Source organism: Elephas maximus, chromosome 27, assembly GCF_024166365.1.
Source record: "Elephas maximus indicus isolate mEleMax1 chromosome 27, mEleMax1 primary haplotype, whole genome shotgun sequence".
Classification (NCBI taxonomy): domain Eukaryota; kingdom Metazoa; phylum Chordata; class Mammalia; order Proboscidea; family Elephantidae; genus Elephas; species Elephas maximus.
The window spans coordinates 11,067,939-11,085,637 of record NC_064845.1 but is presented as its reverse complement, the minus strand read 5'-3'; the positions used below and the strand labels follow the sequence as shown (position 1 = coordinate 11,085,637).

Here is a 17,699-nt window from a genome sequence, read left to right as displayed (position 1 = left end):
TGAGAAATATCTTTGAGTTCATTATTTCATAAATCTAAAAATAAATTAAGAGCAGAAGTCACTGGATTTGAGAACTGAATGTTTAATATTTTGGCCCTTTGAGCAGAGATGGCAGGAGACCATTTTATTTTGGTGGTGGTGCAGGAGTTTTGGAATAAAGGAAGGCTTACAACTTGTTTTTTTCATCACCTCACATTCTTGATATTTGGAATTTAGGTCTCATCTTATTGCCCAATAACCTGACATATCTTGACTATGTCTAGATTGTCAGCAAAGGAGAGTCATCTAGAATGTTTAGTTTCTCTTCTTAGTGCCATGTGGTTTTCATAGTAGTGGAAAATCGTTTTCCATCTTTCTCTGCTGCCTAGCTAAGCTGGTGAACCCCCAATATCATCCTGTTGTAATCCTTGTTTGATATTAAACTTGACTTCACTCCAGACTCTGTCCACAAATGACCCCCTTCCCCAGGTGTATGACTCTGATACCCGTGATTCTTTACAGCTTTTTTGAACGCTAGCTCATACAACTGCAGTAGGAGGCAACCTCGTCACAAATGGTCAGTGATACCATCAGCACAGTTTGCTTTGAGGTACTTAACTGTGTTACAATATTAATTTATTTGGAGTTTCAAGGTAAGATGGTGCTTACCTGTTAGTCACCAGATAAGGCTAACAGACTTTTTTTTTTCTCCCATTTTTGCAGTTTTTAATGGAAGTTGTATATAAGATTATTTCACTCCTGCATCTTCTCAATTGTTTCTTCCTTGTATTTGCCCTTTTCCTCTCTTACTTGGTGAAATTTGGCTTTATGAAGACTAACAGATTTTAACATTATCGTTAACCCATTTTCATCAACTGTTGGTTGCAAGGAGATTCTGAAATTTTTAGTTGTTCTAGTGCATGTTATATTTGTTCTACAATAGGTAAGAATTGCTGTTAATAGTTGACTTAACCTTACAAAGAATTCCCAAATAATAGGCGTATACAGATTTTACTGAATGAACAGAATTTGGGTCTTTGTTCTCTCTTCAGGACTGTTGTGCAGTTTAGAAAAGCACATGGTCATTGGTAGGGTAAGGAGACATGGTTAATCAGAGACGTTGTCGGGGTTGAAGAGTTACAAGCACATTTAGGGTCCCTCCACTTTCTGAGAAGGAGCTCTGGTAGTGCAAAGGTTAAGCAATGGTTAAGGGTTATTTCTAACCCACCCCGTGGCTCTGTGGGAGAAGGACCTGGTGATCTGCTCCTGTAAAGATTACAGCCTAGAAAACCCAATGGGAAAGCTCTACTGTGTCACGTGGGCCTCTAAGAGTTGAAAATGGACTCAATGGCACCTAATAACAACCACCACCATTTTCTTTGATTCTGTTAATTGTAGAGACAGTGGAAATTTCAGGACACCAAATGGCAGAGCCTCATGAAAGGTCCCTCATTGTCTCTTATTCACTGTCAAGGACCACGCTCAAAAAAGATTTGGGTGACCCATCTGCTTCCTCCAGCTTTGTTCCTGAGGGTGGGCCTTTTCAGTAACCCCAAGGGCTCAGGGACGTGAAGCTGGCATGCACCTTCTGTGACAGGGTACAGACCAAGTTGGGTCTCACGGCTGGGTCTCCAGGCATTTGACCAGTCTTCTCTTCAGCAAGGAGAAGAGGTGTCCTGACTCTTAGTATCCGTTTCCTGGTGTCAGAAGTGTGGGCTCCTGATAATAATTTTAACCTCTACCTAATCCAGTGGTGACTTTGATCCACAAAATCCTTTTCTGATTTCCTTTTTGTTATGCAGGAGCAGTTCTTCTTTAACCTATTTAGGAAGAAATAAAGATAAAACACACAGGACTCCTACAGACAGGAACTTCCAGCAGGGTATTTGTAAATATGATTTTTTTCTTTTTCATAGCAGGCGTGCAGACATCTTCTAAGAAAGAGCACTATGGTCTTTGGCTTTCCTTGCTTACAATAATGGCTACAACATTATTCTCCTCTGCTCCCACAGGAAGGAAAAAGCTATAAAAGGATAATGCTAATGGAATTTCAAGCCATATGGGCACCAGAGTGTAGTGCCATTTGTAAATGGGTTTACCCTCGGAAGAGATGGGGGAAAATCTCACATGATGGAGAGGGGAATGAGTAGGCAGGATAGATAGAAACGGAAGCGGCAGCCAGAGTCTGAGAGACCCACTAAGATTGTTCTCAAGGCGGTTTTTCATGCACAGAGAGTGTTTACCTTCCCGTTAAATCACAGGCAGGTTGCTTGCTGTCCTTGAGTAGCCCCCTGATTCATGGCAACCTCACGAACAATGGAGGGAAATGCTGCCCAGTCCTCTGCCATCCTCATACCAACAACCAACTCAACCCAGTTCTGTTGAGTCGATTCTGACTCATAGTGACCCTATAGGACAGAGTAGAGCTGCCCCATAGAGTTTCCAAGGAGCGCCTAGCGGATTCAAACTGCTGACCCTTTGGTTAGCACCCGTAGCACTTAACCACTACAGCACCAGGGTTTCCACCATCCTCATGGTCAGTTGCAAATTGAACTGTTATGATCCACAGGGTTTTCACTGCCTGATTTTTGGAAGCAGATCTCCAGGACTTTCTTCTTAGTCCATCTTAGTTTAGAAACTCTGCTAAACCTGTTCAGCATCAAAGCAACATGCAGGCCTCCACTGACAGATGGGTGGTAGCTTCACATGGGGGGCGTTGGCCAGGAATCAAACCAGGGTCTTCTGCATGGAAGGTGAGAATTTACCACTGAACCACCACTGCCCCCCTTCCCAGGCATAGAATCCCAGGAAAAACCATCAGAAGTATTACTTATATAAGAAGCAAGATTCCATGCCATGCCTTTAAAGGTGCCTGCGTCTGCTTTTCTTAGGCTTTTCTGTCTGCTTTGTATTTGGCCTACTTGATTCTCTTTACATTCTAGGCACGTAGAGAAATGCATATTTTTGTAGTGGGCTTGTTCTATCTATATTTGAGTTTCCAGGAGGGCATGCCATTTGGAAAAGTTTTACTTAGTGAAGGAAAAAAAGATGACTTTGTGTTTGAAGTAGTAGCCTTGTTTCAATGACATTTAAAAGATGGATGTTCACCATCCTACATCCTTCCAGGCTAAGAAGCCGGCATATCTTGAGAAGATGAATGGTTCAGTGGGGCTGGTTAATACATTATCTTTGTTTTGCTCCTGGCTGGCGGGGGAGAAATGTTAAGATGGCCAAGAGGTTGTCCTGCTCTTGTTTTTATGTTCATGTAAAGTATGCCATATACTGAACACTAAAAATTTCCTGTGATACTTTAGTCCCTGGAAGAAACTAAAAATAGAATGGAGCGAATGAATGAAACATAACTCAGCATTCTCTAGTCCCTTCCTCTCATTCCTGAATAAATCAGAAATCTCTTTTCTGGTGCCCTAAGACATAAAGATTACTAATGTGTTGTTTCTTGCCCTTGGAGGGGGCTCTCTAGAAACTAGAAATAGTGTGTTCCTGGCTTCATTTCTATAGCTTTCTCTCAGAGGCCATCTCAGGTGGGAGCTTAGAGACTTGAAGACAGACCTGATTTATAAGAAGGAATTCCCTCATGAGGACAGGGCTTTGAATTACTATCACTTATATCTGGTCCTATTGAAAGGCCAAGGTGACTCTGCGCTGGCCTGTCTTATGCCTTTGGAACCGTGGAAGAAACGAGTTGCTGACAGGTTGGAACCATGATGATGATGGCCATCATTTGGCTATTGTGCTTTCAAAACAATTTAGAATGAAGTTTAGGAAAACATTTTAGAAGTAGATAAAAGTCTTAGGGCCATTTTAAACATGCATTTCATCTCCTTGCCAAAAGGATGCTATAGATAAAAATCAGGGAGTTAGGATGTAATTTTTTTTTTTCAAGAAATTGTAAAACCAACTCAAACTGTCTTAGACACCAAAGGGGATATATCGGCTCCTGTAATTTTAGAAAGGCCAAAGCTAGGGCAGGCTTCCGAGGCGATTTGAACCAAAAGACCGTGGTGTCATCGGAACTCTGAGTTCGTTGCTTGTGATTCTCTTGGCTTTCTTCTCTTTGGTGTCCACGCATCATTCAGAGTCTGGCGTTCTTCCTGGTAGCAAATGGCTTCAGCAGCTCCAAGCCTCCTGTCCACACATGACACTGTCCACCCAAGGTGAATGCGCCCTTGTTCTTTCATTCCTAGAAAAGGCCTGAGATTTATTCTTTGCTTGTTCCACTAGCTGGCTTAGCCTAGGTCACAGGCTCAGCCCTGGAGGTGAAGATGGAGTCAGCATTCTCAGAGCTACACAGAGTTTCAGATGGCAATGGGGACTGTCAGAGAGGGCTGAATGGATCTTTGGGATGCACCCAAGTGTCCATAATGGCACACCACAGTTAAGGTTTTTCTGCGTTTCATAAATCCAGGAAAAAGGACTTCAAGTCCACTTCTTTCCTATCAGTTCAGGTTAGAACCTATTTTCTGATGATTCCGAACACATCGTTATCTATCCAATTCTTCAAGATGCACAAGAAGCCAAGTCTTCCACCTTAATCAATAGTGTACCATCCTGGTATTTCCTACCCATTGCGTGCAGCTTTTTTTTTTTTTTTTAACGCATATGACTCTTGGTGCAATTAAATCTGTTCTTTTCTTATTTAATAGTCACTGAAAAGAAAGAACAGCTGGCTTTGCCATTCTGTATGATATCCTTAAATCTGTTTCCAGTGTTCGCTAACACTTGAATTGACTTTGGTGCCTGAAGTCACACTAAGGCAAATGCCCTCCTTTTCTGTGGCCTCTGCCTGTGGATGAAAATACTCATATGATACAGGCTTAACCGATTTACGTGAGGTGACATTTTGAGTTACAGCAGAGAGGCAATGTTAACGACCATAGCTCCAGAATTCTGGGAGTTGGCAAACTATACCCTGGGAGCCAAATCTGGCCTGCAGCCTGTTTTGTAAATAAAGTTATATTGGAACACAGCTACACTCTTTTGTTTAGGTGTTGTCTACGGCTGCTTTACCACTACGGTGACAAAGTTGAGCAGTTGTGGCAGAGACTGTATGGCCTGCAAAGCCTAAAATATTTACTGTCTGCGCCTTTACAGAAGAAAGTTTGCTGACTCCTGGACTGAAGGAGCTGTATTTTTCACTTTAAAAACTGTGAAAGATATTACAGCTAGGTGTGACACTCTTCTCAAGCCTTTTAGGGTAGAGGTTGTCTTTAAAAGTAATCAAAGAATGTTGGAGTTAGAAACAATCTGAAGAAAGATCCTGTAGTCCTAGTCTTTCATTATCCAGATGAGAGACTGGGGCTCAGAGAGGCCAAGTGGCTTGCACAAGGCCCCAGAGCATGTTGGAGGCAGACCAGCGTGCCCTTTATTTCCCATGCTGAGGTTTGCATGCTGGAAGAGTACCTAAATATATTGCCACCGAGAGGGAGATGAGGTCTGAAGGACTTGGGGTAGGGTGGGTAATGTTAGGACGAGTGGCGAGTGAAGCTCTGCCTTTGACCAGCTTGAGTAAGCTATTTACCCCCTAGCTGAACCTAATTTCTTCATCTGTAGGATGAGAGTAGCAATCGTACATACCACCTGGGGACTATGGTATGAGTGAGACACACATTGTAAAGTACAGAGGAAGGGCTAAGTAAAGGTTAGCTGCTGCTACTATCATCGTGGTCCTCATCATCATCACCACCACCACCACCACCATCATCACCGTCACCATCATCATCATCACCACCATCATCACCATCACCACCGATCCTTCTTTCCTGCCTGTCTTAATGAAGAGGGGTCACTGTCCTTTTCTAAGGCTAACTGCGTCAGCTGGGAGTTAGATCCCTTTCTCTCATGCCTCCTCAAGGACCTTCTTCTGGCAGTTACCTCATCTTCCTCTATTGTCTATTGATTCCTTTCTACTGTGCTTTCAAATTATTAACAAAATACTCAAGTCTTGTAGTACAGATATTGCAGTCACCTGTTTCATATCCATATGATGTCACAATCCTCTCCTTTCTTTCATTGTCCCATTGGTTCATGTCCTACTGTCTCTACTCTTTCAAGTTCCATTCTAAATTAAACTGTTCTGTAACTATCCGTGTTTGGCTGCTAACCAAAATTCAGCAGTTCGAATTCACCATCTGTTTCTTGGAAACTCTGTGGAGCAGTTCTACTCTGTCCTACAGGGTTACTGTGAGTCAGAATTGACTCGATGGAAATGTTTTTTTTTTTTTTTGTAACTGTCCCAGAGGTCATCAGCAAATCTGTGGGACTCTACATAGTCTTACTTGTCCCATGTAGCATTAAAACTTGACCCCACCCTTCATCAGAAACTCTCCTTTTGGTTTTTGAACCATGATCCAATTTTGCTTCTCTTCCTACCTACCCATCAGTCTCCTTCCTTCCGTTTTCCTCCTCTGCCCAACGTATAAATAGTATGGTTCCCAGAGTCCATTACATAGAACCTGTCCTTAGCAATCTGATACTTTGCTATGGTTTTCAACAACTGTCTCGTTGAGCTGATGACTGTCTCTACCTGAATGTAGCAGAATTTGTAACCTTCCCAAACGACTCCTCTACTTGATTCTTCATCCTCCTCCTCTTCATTTTCATGCTGTTCTAACATCGAACACATAGTGAACGCTGGTTTTGAAAAAGGTTCTGTGCTGAGAGCCTTGCAGGTAGCATATTACTTTTGTGTTTTAATTATCTGAAGTCCACTCTTTATTCAGATTTCCTTAACTTTTTTTTTGAAGTTTTTGTAGTTTATTAATCCTCTGGTGAAAAATCCACACAATCACCGCCGATCAAGTCACTGCAGAACCTTTATTCCTTCTGTTATCCAGTCTCCAGCTCACTTTTTGCCTGCACCAACGTTGGCCTTTGCAGTCCCCCTGACTTTCTTCATTCCGTTCTTGCACTTCTTGTGCTGTTTCCTCGAGGTCTTTTTCTTCTCATACAGGCCATGTCTTGCAAGTCTGTGTTTGGGTTCGTTTTTCTTTGCATAATCCAAGGAATCGTAAATCATGCCACAGCCAGTAGTCTTTCCACCACCAAAATGGGTTCTGAATCCAAACACAAAGATGACACCTGGTGTGGTCTTGTACATCTTGGCTAGTTTTTCTCGAATTTCTGTCTTAGGTACTGTTGCCTTCCCAGGGTGAAGGACGTCAATGACCATTTGTTTCCGCTGGAGTAGCCGGTTGATCATGAACTTCCTGGCCCGGATAGTTACTGTGTCATTCATGATGGCGGCAGACCCAGATTTCCTTAACTTTTATCTGATTTCCGTTTCCTGTTCGAAGATCCCATCCAGGATACCACATTGCATTTAGTTGTCATGTCTCCTTAGGCTCCTTTTGAATGTGAGTTTCTGTTTTCCCTTGTTTTTTTGACCTTGACAGTTTTGAAGAATATTGGCCAGGTGTTTTGTAGAATATCCCTCAACTGAGATTTGTATGATTTTATTCCTCATTATTACACTGAGGTTATCGGTTTTGGGGAGGAAGTCCATATTGGTAAAATGCCATTTTCATCACATCATATCAAAAGTATGGATTATCAACATCTCTCACAGAGACCCTATAGGACAGAGTACAACTGCCCCATAGAGTTTCCAAGGAGCACCTGGTGGATTCGAACTGCTGACCTTTTGGTTAGCAGCTGTAGCTCTTAACCACTATGCCACCAGGGTTTCTAAACCCCTTGCCGTCAAATCAATTCTGACTCATAGTGACTCTATAGTTTACTACCCTAAAAACTTCTCTGTGCTTCACCTATTCATTGCATCCTCTACTCTAACCCCCTGGCAATAGCTATCTTCTTACTATTGTTATAGTTTTACCTTTTTCAGAATGTCATGTAATTCAAATCACACGTCACGTAGCCTTTCAGACTGGCTTCTTTCACTTAGCAATATGCATTTAAGATTCATCCATGTCTTTATTATGAGATGATCATTCGTTTCTTTTTATTGCTGAATAATATTCCATTGTATGGATGTACCATGGTTTATCTATTCACCTACTGAAGGACATCTTAGTTGCTTCTGGCTTTTGGCGATTATGAGTAAAGCTGCTGTAAACATTCACGTGTAGGTTTTTATGTAGACATAATTTTCAGATCAGTTGAATAAATACCTAGGAGCACAATTGCTCGCTTACATGGTAAGACTATGTTTATTTTTTATTTATTTTTATTAACTTTTATTGAGCTTCAAGTGAACGTCTACAAATCAAGTCAGACTGTCACATATAAGTTTATATACACCTTACTCCGTACTCCCACTTATTCACCCCCTAGTGAGTCAGCCCTTCCAGTCTCTCCTTTTGTGACAATTTTGCCAGCTTCCAACTCTCTCTATCCTCCCATCCCCCCTCCAGACAGGAGATGCCAACACAGTCTCAAGTGTCCACCTGATATAATTAGCTCACTCTTCATCAGCATCTCTCTCCTACCCATTGTCCAGTCCCTTTCATGTCTGATGAGTTGTCTTCGGGGATGGTTCCTGTCCTGTGCCAACAGAAGGTTTGGGGACCATGACCACCGGGATTCGTCTAGTCTCAGTCAGACCACTAAGTATGATCTTTTTATGAGAATTTGGGGTCTGCATCCCACTGATCTCCTGCTCCCTCAGGGGTTCTGTATTGTGCTCCCTGTCAGGGCAGTCATAGATTGTGGCCGGGCACCAACTAGTTCTTCTGGTCTCAGGATGATGTAGGTCTCTGGTTCATGTGGCCCTTTCTGTCTCTTGGGCTCTTAGTTGTCGTGTGACCTTGGTGTTCTTCATTCTCCTTTGATCCAGGTGGGTTGAGACCAATTGATGCATCTTAGATGGCCGCTTGTTAGCATTTAAGACCCCAGACACCACATTTCAAAGTGGGATGCAGAATGTTTTCCTAATAGAATTATTTTGCCAATTGACTTAGAAGTCCCCTTAAACCACGGTCCCCAAACCCCTGCCATTGCTCCACTGACCTTTGAAGTATTCGGTTTATCCCAGAAACTTCTTTGCTTTTGGTCCAGTCCAGTTGAGCTGACCTTCCCTGTATTGAGTATTGTCCTTCCCTTCACCTAAAGCAGTTCTTAGCTACTAATTAATCAGGAAAAAACCCTCTCCCACCCTCCCTCCCTCCCCACCTCGTAACCACAAAAGTATGTGTTCTTCTCAGTTTATACTGTTTCTCAAGATCTTATAATAGTGGTCTTATACAATATTTGTCCTTTTGCCTCTGACTAATTTCGCTCAGCATAATGCCTTCCAGGTTCCTCCATGTTATGGAATGTTTCACAGATTCGTCACTGTTCTTTATGGATGCGTAGTATTCCATTGTGTGAATATACCACAATTTATTTACCCATTCATCCGTTGATGGACACCTTGGTTGCTTCCAACTTTTTGCTATTGTAAACAGAGCTGCAATAAACATGGGTGTGCATATATCTGTTTGTGTGAAGGCTCTTGTATCTCTAGGGTATATTCTGAGGAGTGGGATTTCTGGGTCGTATGGTAGTTCTATTTCTAACTGTTTAAGATAACGCCAGATAGATTTCCAAAGTGGTTGTACCATTTGACATTCCCACCAGCAGTGTATAAGAGTTCCAATCTCTCCGCAGCCTCTCCAACATTTATTATTTTGTGTTTTTTGGATTAATGCCAGCCTTGTTGGAGTGAGATGGAATCTCATCGTAGTTTTAATTTGCATTTCTCTAATGGCTAATGATCGAGAGCATTTTCTCATGTATCTGTTAGCTGCCTGAATATCTTCTTTAGTGAAATGTGTGTTCATATCCTTTGCCCACTTTTTGATTGGGTTGTTTGTCTTTTTGTGGTTGAGTTTTGACAGAATCATGTAGATTTTAGAGATCAGGCGCTGGTCGGAGATGTCATAGCTGAAAATTCTTTCCCAGTCTGTAGGTGGTCTTTTTACTCTTTTGGTGAAGTCTTTAGATGAGCACAGGTGTTTGATTTTTAGGAGCTCCCAGTTATCGGGTTTCTCTCTCTTCATCATTTTTGGTAATGTTTTGTATTCTGTTTATGCCTTGTATTAGGGCTCCTAGGGTTGTCCCTATTTTTTCTTCCATGATCTTTATCGTTTTAGTATGTTTGCTTTTATAAGAAAGTACAAACTGTCTTCCAAAGTGGCTGTGCCATTTTGCCTCCAATGAATGAGAGTTCTGTTCCTGTTACCCTGCATCCTCACCAGCAATTATTATTGTCAGTTGTCTGGATTTTAGCCATTAGAATAAGTGGATGGCTAATGGTATCTCATTGTTGTTTTAATTTATAATTCCCTAATGAACTTCTTGGAGCCCTGTTGGCATAGTAGTTAACAGCTTGGCTGGTAACGAAAAGGTTGGCAGTTTGAATCCACCAGCCTTTGAAACCCTATGGGGCAGTTCTACTCTGTCCTATAGGGTCGCTGTGAGTTGGAATGGACTCGATGGCGTCAGGTTTGGTTTTGGTTTAGAGACATATAATGTTGAGCATCTTTTTTTTTTTTTTAAATAATTTTTATTGTGCTTTAAGTGAAAGTTTACAAATCAAGTCACTGTCTCACACAAAACCCATATACACCTTGCTACACACTCCCAATTACTCTCCCCCTAATGAGACAGCCTGCTCCCTCCCTCCACTCTCTCTTTTTGTGTCCTTTTTTCCAGCTTCTAACCCCCTCCACCCTCCCATCTCCCCTCCAGGCAGGAGATGCCAACATAGTCTCAAGTGTCCACCTGGTCCAAGAAGCTCACTCCTCACCAGCATCCCTCTCCAACCCACTGTCCAGTCCAATCCATGTCTGAAGAGTTGGCTTTAGGAATGGTTACTGTCCTGGGCCAACAGAAGGTCTGGGGGCCATGACCACCGGGGTCCTTCCAGTCTCAGTTAAGCATCTTCTTATATGCTTATTTTTCATCTGTATATCTTCCTTGATGTGAGGTGTCTGTTTAGATCTTTTGTTCATTTTTAAATCGGGCTTTTTGTTTTCTTATTGTTTAATATTAAGGGTTCTTTATATATTTTGGAGACAGGACCTTTAACATGTGTTTTACAAATACATTCTCCCAGCCTGTGGCTGGTCTTTCTAGCCTCTTAACATGTCTCTTTGAGAGAAGAAGTTTTTAAATTTTAATAAAGTCCACCTTATCAATTTTTTTTCTCTTATGGAACATGCTTTTGTAATTTGTTCTAGAAGTTTTATAGTTTTGTATTTTACATGTAGGTCTATATACAGCTTTATAAAAACAAGCTCCAGGAATTGATGGAATACCAATTGAGATGTCTCAACAAATGGATGCAGTGCTGGAAGTACTCCCTTGTCTAAGCCAAGAAACTTGGAAGACAGCTACCTGGCCAACTGACTGGAAGAGATCTATATTTATGCCTATCCCCAAGAAAGGTGATCCCACCGAATGCATAAATTATTGAACAACATCGTTAATACCATACGCAAGTAAATTTTGCCGAAGATCATTCAAAGGCAGCTGCAGCACTGTATCGACAGGGAACTGCCAGAAATTCACGCCAGATTCAGTAGAGGATGTGCAACCGGGGATGTCATTGCTGATGTCAGATGGATCCTGGCTGAAAACAAAGAATACCAGAAAGATGTTTACTTGTGTTTTATTGACTATGCAAAGACATTCAACTGTGTGGATCATAACAAATTATGGATAATATTTTAAAGAGTGGGAATTCATTCCAAAACACATAATTGTGCTCATGAGGAGCCTGCACATAGATCAAGGGGCAGTTGTTCAGACAGAACAAGGGGATACTATGTAGTCTAAAGTCAGGAAAGGTGTATATCAGGGTTGTATCCTTTCACCATACCTATTCAACCTGTATGCTGAGCAAATAATGCGAGAAACTAGACTGTATGAAGAATGGGGCATCAGGATTGGAGGAAGACTCATTAACAGCCTGCGTTATGCAGATGACACAACCTTGCTTGCTGAAAGTGAAGAGGACTTGAAGCACTTACTGATGAAGATCAAAGACCACAGTCTTTAGAATGGATTACACCTCAACAGAAACAAAAATCCTCACAACTGGACCAATAAGCCACATCGTGATAAACGGAGAAAAGATTGACGTTGAGGATTTCATATTACTTGGATCCACAGTCAACACCCATGGAAGCAGCAGTCAAGAAACCAAAAGACACATTGCATTGGGCAAGTCTGCTGCAAAAGACCTCTTTAAAGTGTTAAAAAGCAGTTGTGTCACCTTGAAGACTAAGGTGCACGTGACCCAAGCCATGCTGTTTTCAGTTGCCCTGTATGCGTGTGAAAGCTGGATGATTAATATAGAAGATTGAAGAAGAATTGATGGCTTTGAATTGTGGTGTTGGAGAAGAGTATTTGATGTACCATGGAGTACCAAGAAAATGAACAAATATGTCTTGGAAGAAGTACAGCCAGAATGCTCCTTAGAAGCAAGGATGGCAAGACTATGTCTCATATACTTTGGACATGTTATCAGGAGGGATCAGTCCCTGGAGAAGGACATCATGCCTGGTAAGGTAGAGGGTCAGTGAAAAAGAGGAAGACCCTCAACTAGATGGATTGACACAGTGGCTGCAACAATGGGCTTAAGCATAACAATACTTGTGAGGGTGGTGCAGTTCATTCTGTTGTACATAGGGTGATTATGAGTCAGAACTGACTCGACTCGATGGCACCTAACAGCAGCAAGCAACACAGCTTTGTAAATTTTTATCATTGAAATATATTTAGGTAACCACCCACATCAAGAAAGAAAACATTACCAGCATTCTGGAAGCATCCCTGGTGTTCCATTATAGTTACTAACACTCTAACCAATGATAATTATTATCCTGACTTCTAACAGCATAAATTAGTTTAGCTTGTTCCTGTATATTGTTAAGTGGACTCCTATAATATGTACCGTTTGGTAACATTATGTTCTTGAGATTTGTTGATCTTTTTTTGTGAGTAGTTGTTGATTGCTCATTCTTATGGCTGTATAGTTTTCTGTTGTATGAATACACCACAATGTATGCATCTTTTTTTCTGTTGCTAGAGATTTGGATAATTTTCAGTTTTTTATTACTACAAATAGAACTACTGTGAAATTCCTGTATATGTCCATCAGTACGCTTTTGAACTTCCCTGGGTGGCATACATGGCTAAGTACTTAGCTATTAGCCAAAAGGCTGGCAGTTTGAACCCAGCCAGAGGTGCCTTGGAAGATAGGCCTGTTGATCTGCTCCTGAAAGGTCACAGCCATGAAAACCCTACAGAGCAGTTCTGTTGTGCACACATGGGGTCACCATGAGTTGGAATTGAATCAGTGGCAACTAACAACAGTAACTCTTTCGAACACATTTTGGTTGGGTACATTCCTAAGGGTGGAACTGCTGGCTCATGGGGTGTGTATATATTCAGCTTTAGTAGATAGTGACAAAGAATTTTCCAAAATGATGATACCAATTTATTATCCTACCAGCAGGTATGAGAGCTCTTGTTCCATGCATTATATATTCTAATCTTCAAACCAGTTCGGTGATGTAGTTACTCTTCTGTTATTTTTATTTTGCATTGGAACAAAACTGGAGTCTTACGCAAGGTAAATGACTTAACCAAGGTCATGTGGGTACTGATTTACCCCCAAGGCACTCTGACCCCAGAGCTAATATTTTTAACCACCATCCTTTCCTCGTTCTCTTGAATAAGGATGTTACCTTATACACATCGTCCTCTACTTTGAAACTTCCAAAGTTCATATAGATACACAAAGCTTAATGCCAGCCCAATGGGCGTCATCTTCTACCCTGCCCAACAGATGGTGCTAACAGTACTTTGAAGCTTGTTACCTTGGACTTTTGAACAAATGAACTGAGGAAAAACCTCTTAGAGCTAGTCTTCCTTTGTGTTGGTCTGAGGTGGACTGATGCTAGATGCCTTGGGATCACTTCTCCTTCTTTCTAAGCCCACCCAGTTGGACCCCACATCCCATCCGTCCTACTGAGAAATAAGCCCTGAACATGCATCCCCCTTCCATTCCCTCCTCCCTTTGCGTTCCCATTATTCTTTCTTCCTGTCTCTTTATAGCGCTCACCACAGGTGGAAGTCTGTGTACCTGCTGTGCCCTGCCATGCTCTGAACTCCTCAGAGCAGACATGGGAAAGACCATTCTTTCCTTGCAGTCACATAAGCTCTAAAGGTGTTTTTCCATGCCCTGTCTACCCTGAATGGCCTGTATGGCTTTTCGCATTTTTGTCTCTCTCCTTCTGAAAGCTAGGGGATGATTTAAGCTACAAGATCATTTCTTTGAAGAAAATGGGTGGTTGCTTTACAACAGTTCTGTGGCAGACTGTTGGCTTGACCTAGCTGTCCATTTATCCTGGTTCAAATCAAGTTGCTGGTGATTAAGGGTTTGAATAGAGTGGGTCAACCTGAGATCAAGCAGCAGTGTCTACAGAGCCAACAAGGACAAATCTGTCTCTTTATGGGATATAAAGAGATTCTTGGTTATTGGACCATTTATGGGCAAGAGATTTGCTTTTTGATCACATAGTTTTATATACTTGGAAGAGAATAGATAAAAACATTAATAAGCACAGTAACATTTTAAAAATATTTTCTTTCCTCGGCTTTCTCTTTGCACCCCCTTCATATGACTATAACGTTGCAAGGATGGTGTTGATATTCTGTGTGGGTCCTGGTATATTACTCTATCTGGTTAGGAGCCAAACTGCTTGGGTACAACTCTTGGCTTTGGCCCTTCCTATATATGTGGACTTGGGCAAGTTACTTATAGGGCTATAAAACCAAAAAACCCAAACCCACTGCCATTGAGTCAATTCTGACTCATAGTGACCCTATAGGACAGAGTAGAACTGCCCCACAGGGTTTCTAAGGAGCACCTGGCAGATTCGAACTGCCGACCTCTTGGTTAACAGCCATAGCACTTAGCCACTACACCACCAGGGTTCCCTGTAGGGCTGTAATGGGGACTAAATGAGTTCATACATAAAGAACAGTCCTAGCACATAGTAAGTAAATATTGTTTACAATATTACATTCAGTAAATATTGTCTCTTTCACTCTCTCTCTCTCTTTTTTTTTTTTATTCACTTTTATTAAGCTTCAAGTGAACGTTTACAAATCCAATCAGTCTGTCACATATAAGTTTACATACATCTCACTCCCTACTCCCACTTGCTCTCCCCTTCTTGAGTCAGCCCTTACAGTCTCTCCTTTCGTGACAATTTTGCCGGCTTCTCTCTCTCTCTATCCTCCCATCCTCCCTCCAGACAAGAGTTGCCAACACACTCTCAAGTGTCCACCTGATATAATTAGCTCACTCTTCATCCGCATCTCTCTCCCACCCGCTGACCAGTCCCTTTCATGTCTGATGAGTTGTCTTTGGGGATGGTTCCTGTCCTCTGCCAACAGAAGGTCTGGGGAACATGGCTGCTGGGATTCCTCTAGTCTCAGTCAGACCACTAACTTTGGTCTTTTTATGAGAATTTGGGGTCTGTATCCCACTGATCTCCTGCTCCCTCAGGTGTTCTCTGTTGTGCTCCCTGTCAGGGCAGTCATCGATCATGGCTGGGCACCAACTAGTTCTTCTGGTCTCAGGATGATGTAGGTCTCTGGTTCATGTGGCCCTTTCTGTCTCTTGGGCTCTTAGTTGTCGTGTGGCCTTGGTGTTCTTCATTTTCCTTTGCTCCAGGTGGGTTGAGACCAATTGCTGCATCTTAGATGGCCGCTTGTTAGCATTTAAGACCCCAGACGCCACATTTCAAAGTGGGATGCAGAATGATTTCATAATAGAATTATTTTGCCAATTGACTTAGAAGTCCCCTCAAACCATGTTCCCCAGACCCCCGCGCTTGCTCCCCTGACCTTTGAAGCATTCTTTTTATCCCGGAAACTTCTTTGCTTTTGGTCCAGTCCAATTGAGCTGACCTTCCATGTATTGAGTGTTGTCTTTCCCTTCACCTAAAGCATTTCTTATCTACTGATTAGTCAATAAAAAACCCTCTCCCACCCTCCCTCCCTCCCCCACTCGTAACCACAAAAGTATGTGTTCTTCTCAGGTTTACTATTACTCAAAGATCTTATAATAGTGGTCTTATACAATATTTGTCCTTTTGCCTCTGACTAATTTCGCTCAGCATAATGCCTTCCAGGTTCCTCCATGTTATGAAATGTTTCACAGATTCGTCACAGTTCTTTATCGATGCGTAGTATTCCATTGTGTGAATATACCACAATTTATTTACCCATTCATCCGTTGATGGACACCTTGGTTGCTTCCAACTTTTTGCTATTGTAAACAGAGCTGCAATAAACATGAGTGTGCATGTATCTGTTTGTGTGAAGGCTCTTGTATCTCTAGGGTATATTCCGAGGAGTGGGATTTCTGGGTTGTATGGTAGTTCTATTTCTAACTTTTTAAGATAACGCCAGATAGATTTCCAAAGTGGTTGTACCATTTGACATTCCCACCAGCAGTGTATAAGAGTTCCAATCTCTCTGCAGCCTCTCCAACATTTATTATTTTGTGTTTTTTGGATTAATGCCAGCCTTGTTGGAGTGAGATGGAATCTCATCGTAGTTTTAATTTGCATTTCTCTAATGGCTAATGATCGTGAGCATTTTCTCATGTGTCCGTTGGCTGCCTGAATATCTTCTTTAGTGAAATGTGTGTTCATATCCTTTGCCCACTTTTTGATTGGGTTGTTTGTCTTTTTGTGGTTGAGTTTTGACAGAATCATGTAGATTTTAGAGATCAGGCGCTGGTCGGAGATGTCATAGCTGAAAATTCTTTCCCAGTCTGTAGGTGGTCTTTTTACTCTTTTGGTGAAGTCTTTAGATGAGCATAGGTGTTTGATTTTTAGGAGCTCCCAGTTATCGGGTTTCTCTTCATCATTTTTGGTAATGTTTTGTATTCTGTTTATGCCTTGCATTAGGGCTCCTAGGGTTGTCCCAATTTTTTCTTCCATGATCTTTATCGTTTTAGTCTTTATGTTTAGGTCTTTGATCCACTTGGAGTTAGTTTTTGTGCATGGTGTAAGGTATGGGTCCTGTTTCATTTTTTTGCAAATGAATATCCAGTTATGCCAGCACCATTTGTTAAAAAGGCTTTCTTTTCCCCAATTAATTGACACTGGTCCTTTGTCAAATATCAGCTGCTCATACGTGGATGGATCTATGTCTGGGTTCTCAATTCAGTTCCATTGGTCTATGTGTCTGTTGTTGTACCAATACCAGGCTGTTTTAACTACTGTGGCTGTATAATAGGTTCTGAAATCAGGTAAAGTGAGGCCTCCCACTTTCTTCTTCTTTTTCAGTAGTGCTTTGCTTATCCGGGGCTTCTTTCCCTTCCATATGAAATTGGTGATTTGTTTCTCTATCCCCTTAAAATATGACATTGGAATTTGGATCGGAAGTGCGTTAAATGTATAGATGGCTTTTGGTAGAATAGACATTTTTACTATGTTAAGCCTTCCTATCCATGAGCAAGGTATATTTTTCCACTTAAGTATGTCCTTTTGAATTTCTTGTAGTAGAGCTTTGTAGTTTTCTTTGTATAGGTCTTTTACATCCTTGGTAAGATTTATTCCTAAATATCTTATCTTCTTGGGGGCTACTGTGAATGGTATTGATTTGGTGATTTCCTCTTCGGTGTTCTTTTTGTTGATGTAGAGGAATCCAAGTGATTTTTGTATGTTTATTTT

The 17,699-nt window shown here is 41.6% G+C and overlaps 2 protein-coding genes across 2 annotated transcripts in view; one reads left to right on the top strand and one right to left on the bottom strand.

Annotated features, from left to right (window-relative positions):
- The window catches only part of LOC126068238 (protein enabled homolog), a 684,181-nt gene that overhangs the window by 101,823 nt on the left and 564,659 nt on the right, over positions 1–17,699 (top strand). The window lies entirely within an intron of this gene.
- Positions 6,796–7,241, bottom strand: LOC126068438 (40S ribosomal protein S24-like). Its single transcript, XM_049870959.1, has one exon. It carries the CDS (start codon positions 7,232–7,234, stop codon positions 6,842–6,844), a length of 393 nt encoding a protein of 130 aa, XP_049726916.1. The 5' UTR covers positions 7,235–7,241; the 3' UTR covers positions 6,796–6,841.